General features: G+C 32.6%; 1 protein-coding gene across 1 annotated transcript in view; it reads right to left on the bottom strand.

Moving 5' to 3' along the window:
* Positions 1 to 389: 389 nt before the first annotated feature.
* RAB11FIP2 (RAB11 family interacting protein 2) overlaps positions 390 to 6,000 on the bottom strand; it is a 41,733-nt gene continuing 36,122 nt past the window's right edge. The window contains exon 5 of the mRNA XM_017509110.1: positions 390 to 4,746. Coding sequence (XP_017364599.1) covers positions 4,519 to 4,746 — 228 coding nt within the window. The 3' untranslated portion in view covers positions 390 to 4,518. The remainder of the gene's footprint in view (positions 4,747 to 6,000) is intronic.

The raw sequence follows: 6,000 nt of genomic DNA, 5'->3' as shown, positions 1-6,000 counted from the left end.
CCTGGAAGCTTGTGCATTCCCTACCTTACATGGTTGTTGTGAGACATAAAGCACAAATAGAAAGTGCTCGACATAGACCTTAGCCTATATATAATACTCAAATATCATTTCTATTAAATTGCAAGCTCCATCCCTATGAGGGGATGTATTATATGTAGAGGGCATCCACATATTTGTTGAAGAATGTTCACTTATACTTAAAAACTACTCTTTTGAATGACTTTTCAGAACTATTTTCATAGTAAAATAAGTTTGCAGGTCTTACAGAATATGTGCTACAATAAACCACATAAGAGGCATCCTAGATAATTATTAAAAGACAAGGAGGACTCATATATAAATCCCTTATGGTAACTCTGTGGTATCTGTAATAAATGTTGACAACTGAATTAAGTTTAAACACTTTAATCAACTATAAGTCAATAATCATATATTATATAAAAATTCTGATTCATGCATCAGATTACATAAATTATACAATTGTCACATTATACAATGCTTACATACTTTTGAGTTTGTACCTGCAAAAATGTATACAAGTTATGAAAGCATTTACTTAAGAAGGTAAGTGTTAAACTCTTCAGTTATAAATAATGCTTCCATCTTTCAAATATCTGCTATATATGCATTTCTAGATCTGCAGCATTTTTTTGTACCTCAAAACACAAACCATCTGGAAGCTTCGAAGATTAACAGGCCCATGTGTATCATTTATTAGACTTCAATTCCACTGTGAGAGTGCATTTTTTGATGGAGAAAATAAATGGAATAAAATATCAACTCTAGTTTAATGCTTGAAGAGCTTCTACACCTTATTAAATATATCAGAAAATGCTTCATATGCAGATTAATTATCAATTGCATATTAAATACTTCCAATGGTTGCATCTGGATTATTAAAGTTCTACATGTGTGCAAATGGGGGTTTTTCATGTGTGCTGACAGACCCTTCCATCTACCACCATGGCTCAGCAGCACTGTGATCCTTTCCCTTACTTCAAAGAGACCAAGTGAATGAGCATGCATCATACTTCACTTACATATACACACAAGTGACACCTACCACCTACAAGACATGAGTATGACGACTGTAAGATCAAAAAAGTTTAAGCTTGATTTACAAATCCAAGGTAGATCACTTTTTCTGAAAAGCTACAGAGAAAAATAAAAGCTCTACTGTAACAATTACTGTAGATACATTAGACAACAGTTTTTATTTTTGCTTTTTTTAGATTCTCTTTGTTGAAGAAGAATAAGCACCCTTACAAGGATGGTCGGCAGGAATGTGTGGTGGTGGGGGAGTTGGTGGAGGAGTGACATGAAGAAAGCAAGTCTGTCACTAATGAGCTTAGTTTTACTTAGGTTTCCACTCATGAAACCCTTTTAAATACAAGGCAACATTTTCACAGCTGGAAAACTACAACTAAATCTTGATTTACTGCCTAAAGCAATAGATGTAGTTATGTATAATCTATGGATAATACTACATTCATGGGACGATGGCAAAACTAATCTCAAAGCAGAACATAGCAGCAAAAAGTAATACTTAAATATTTTTCATGAATGGGTTACATGTTATGTTATATACAATTCTAAGATACGACCCTGGTATTCAATAAATGAAACTTGAAGCATCAGTGGTAGGAAGGTATGTTCAGTATTTTTAAAGCTGAATTTTAGAACTGGTTATAAAATAATACTGCTTTAAAAATGATAGCAGAAATAGTTTAATTACGTAACAGAAGTATGTTAGCTTAAGGTAGGCTTGAGATAAGTATCAATTCTGTGATTTAAAAAAATCTTCTTGGTGGTAGAAGTGTTTTGGGGCATGCATTCTCTTACGCATAAAAGAAAAGTAAGCTCTATCTATAATCTAGTGTGCTGTGCATTATTTAATGAGCACATATATTTTATTTCCATTTGTAAGCAACTAATGAAATATATCGTTAAAATACTTAAAGTTACATTTTGGAAAAATAAACTAAGGTGACCTTTTTGGCCTCTTTTTCTACAATACTAGAAACTAAAACTACTCTGCACTTCTGCCCAAACACAGAAAACACGATATGTTTATTTGGGAACTCATTTTTAGTTTATTATTTTGATTGATTATGAAAATATGCAGTAAGTTCACTCTAGGTAATGAGTGAAAATTCATAAACATTAGAACAGCAAATTTTCAGGCAGTGATGAATGTATTAACAGATCCAGTTTTAAATATAGTACTTGTCTCGGATTTAAAGATAAAAATTTTGATTGAGTTATAACCAAATCACTCATGTATGAATAGCCTAAACCTTAACAGGTTTTATGTAGGAAAAAAAAAAAATCACTCCTTAAAAATCAATGTCTTCATTAAAAAGAATAGCAGTACTTGAACCATACTTTTAAATGAGCTCTATTTATGTAAAACATAACCCCAGTAAAAAACTGACATCTTGGTTCACTCTATAAACAGCAAACTTGGCCAAAGCATATTATTATAGTGTCTGCAGATAATGTCATAATACTAAAAACATAGATTTTGGCATTTTTTAAAGTGTATGAAAAAGACTCAATAATACTACCAGAAAAAACAAATGCTGAGAATTTGTAACATTTAGCTAATTAAAAGTGGCACCATGTTAAAAAAAATAACTACCAAGATCTCAAATGAGAAAGATAATTCTATACCAGATTTTGAGGTTTATGACACAATTTTAAGTGAGTAAAAAATTGGTAAAAGCTATTTTTCCTTTTCCATTTCTTAAAGCATTTAACTTTTATGAAAAAATATTCATAATTTCAAAATGCATGTTCTTACAGTAAAACTGAAATGCAGAAGATACAAATAACAAGGTGTTTTAGTTTATGAATATGAGCTTGGTCAAGTATTCTCTGATTCCAAAAACTAAAATAAGCAAAAAAAAAAAACAAAAAAAAAAAACAAAAAAACTATTATTTAACTTTCAATGGAGTCTTAACAGAGATAAGTATTAGAAAAAGTGCAATTCATGGAAGGATTGGGGAATATATAAGTCTCCATATGGAGATGAATTTTTCATTTTAAATTTAGAAAGACACAGATACTCTCAATGTTTTATAGTATTTAAGACTTTTAAGGCTGAAAAGCAGAAGATTAGCAATATTTTTATAACACTGCTTTTCAACTTAAATTTTAGAAGAATTTTGTACAAATCATATAAAAATTATCCATGGAAGAAATCAACATTTTGGGGAAGCAGGCTTTAAAATAAAATGTAAGTTTGTAATAAATCAATTCTTAAAGGGTGGATGTGGAGTAATGCATAATGTCACACTAGTAAAGGTCTGTTCTAAAAACTCACTCTTCCTTTAGTAAGTCTTATTTTGGTTCAAGACCCAAAAGCAACCATCTGCTCTATTATTTATGTAACCTGAAACCAAGCCTAATTCTTCATTCCTAGAATCTGCCCACTGCTTTCGGTTATCAGACACCAGATAATCACATACTTCCCACAATTATTATCAGATATAACTTTATAATATTTGCTTTGCTAGTGATTTAAAGGCATGCAGAATTTCAACAAAACTAACAATATTAGCTTATATTCTGCTTATACCTTAAACAAACTCAAATGTTAAGATAGTTAATTCAAAGAAATTCATGCTGTTGTGAAGTTAATGAAATCTCCTAAAATTTGTCATTCTTTTAAAAAGAACTTGAGATCATTACTTTTGGGAAAAGAGAAAAGCTTTGTTGCTAGAATGATACATAGCAGCTCACTTTGAAACCAAGGTCCATGTAGTCAAGAGTGATTTGAAGCAGCTTCTCTATAACAAACCACGACAGTAGGAACGATGACTCGTCTTGCATTGAGAGCACACACAGTTTCAAATTAAGAAATTGGTAGCCTAACTTTAGAGGCAATCAGTTGCTTCTAAGTGTTCTAAAAACACATGTATATATGAGGTATATGCCTATATTTTATATACAAGATACATGAATATATATTCACGTACATATGTATATATAAAACATAAACTTTTTTCAGTAGTGTTTATAATGAGCAGTATTCCTGAAGCTAAATATTTCTACAAATTGATTTCTGAGAAACCAGCCACAGTATCAATTCTGCTTTATGAAAAATCTATTCCTGAGGAACAACTCATGTACTTCTGAAGATATTTCTGGGCCTATGGCAGATTAGTTGGTCAGTACCAGCACCTGAGTGAGTCCTAAGGAACCACTTATTCATTGAGAATCTGGCCCATTTTCACTTTAAAAGTTTTAACTATTTAGCTTGCTTCAAAGGTCACTCTTGATAGTTCCTGCTAATATTTACAGGTAAAACTATTTTTCAAAATGAAGGAGAATATGTAATGAAAGATGATAGTGTAGTCTCTTTCCATTAACAAGTCCATCCTTCCTCCCTCCCTCCCTTCCTCCCTTCCTTCCTCCCTCCCTCCCTCCCTTCCTTCCTTCTCTTCCTCCCTCCCTCCCTTCCTTCCTTCCTTCTCTCTCTTTGTCCAATTATAAATACAATTTAATTGGCTTTATTAACTGTCAGAGAATTTGCCAGCTTTCCTGGATGGTTCATATGGCACTCTGAGAATACTGGGTGTTTCTTCCATTACCCTTACAAGGAGGTTGTCAATGTAGTCCTCGAGTTCCCGGATGTGGGTGTCTTTCCTCCTAAGGAGTTCTTTGTGTTTCACCAGCTCCTGCAGAACCTCTTCATAGGTCAGACTACGATACCCTGCAGTGGCATCAAAGGGGTTGCTGTCCTAGAACAAGATAAAGACTGTCACTTTCGTAGATATTTCATCTGGGACAAACATTAAGAATTCTCTAGAACTTTGACTTTTTGTTTTTCAAACCCTGATGAAGATTTTCGATAGCCTTGCTTAGAGTGAATGAGACAGTTCACAAAAAGGCTAGCCAGTCCTCAGGCAAGAGCTAGGGCTGGTGCACCAAAGCTTTGGCTATAACTCTAAATCTTAAAGCTCTCTTTAACATTGTTGGCAATTTCTTAATATCTGAGACTGGTTATATCATTTAAGATTAAGAGGTGAAATGTTCTATAATAAATACAACTAAAATAGATAAAAACTAAAGATCTCTAAAAGTTAACTCAGAGGAACTATAAGAAGCAACTGAAAATGATACACTTGGATATATGTAGCGAAGACGGAAACAGCAAAAATATTTTCCGATTTGCTGCGAAAATGGAATTAAATCAAAGAGTATCCTTATAAGAAGCCCCATGGGAGTAACTTCTGTTATAATTAGAAACAGGCAGAACTTTTCCTCCCCTGAGTAACTGGTCTAGGTCTTTCTCCCAGTAATAATATCTAATTTATCTTCTTTCTTTTTGACCCTGGTTATCAGGAAACTCAAGAGTTCAACTATATTAATACTATGGTTAGTATATTTGCATCCTCTCCCATTTCATCTATTTAGTTAACTTTATTGACAAAAATTCTTTCTAGGCAAAAGCATAAATATAACCCCAAAAAATTTTTAAAAGACATCTACTAATTGGCTATTATTATAAAGCATTCTAATATTACTGTTACATCAAAAGCTAAAGAAAAATATTTCTCAGAAATTTAATCAAGGCACTGTAACATCACCTCTTATTTATAATATATAGCACTTATAATTTTCATTCCATAAAATACAATGCCCAAATACAAATAAGCAATTTTTTATTCTTTTTAAATCATAGTTCTCCCACTAAACCCAACCATTTAAAATGATTTTCATCACTATCTTTCAAAACATTTCAATTTGGCTTTAAGGAAATCAACTAAAATACTGAGGAAATTGGTTTTCTTGCTCTTAAGGAATACTACCTAATCTGTTCAGTGGAGGATGGAGAATGGGGACTGGTGAATGCAGAATGACCTTCCCCCCATAAGAATTAAACTTGTCTTTCCCTGTTTTCAGGATCTACTTTAATAGTGGTATGTGTTTGGGAGTTTTCACCAGTAAAGCCAAAGTTTAACTTTCACTGGCCCTCCCCAGTTCCCCAGCCT

The sequence above is a fragment of the Cebus imitator genome, unplaced genomic scaffold (genome assembly GCF_001604975.1).
Source record: "Cebus imitator isolate Cc_AM_T3 unplaced genomic scaffold, Cebus_imitator-1.0 Scaffold406, whole genome shotgun sequence".
Classification (NCBI taxonomy): domain Eukaryota; kingdom Metazoa; phylum Chordata; class Mammalia; order Primates; family Cebidae; genus Cebus; species Cebus imitator.
This window is presented reverse-complemented; position numbering and strand designations above follow the sequence as displayed.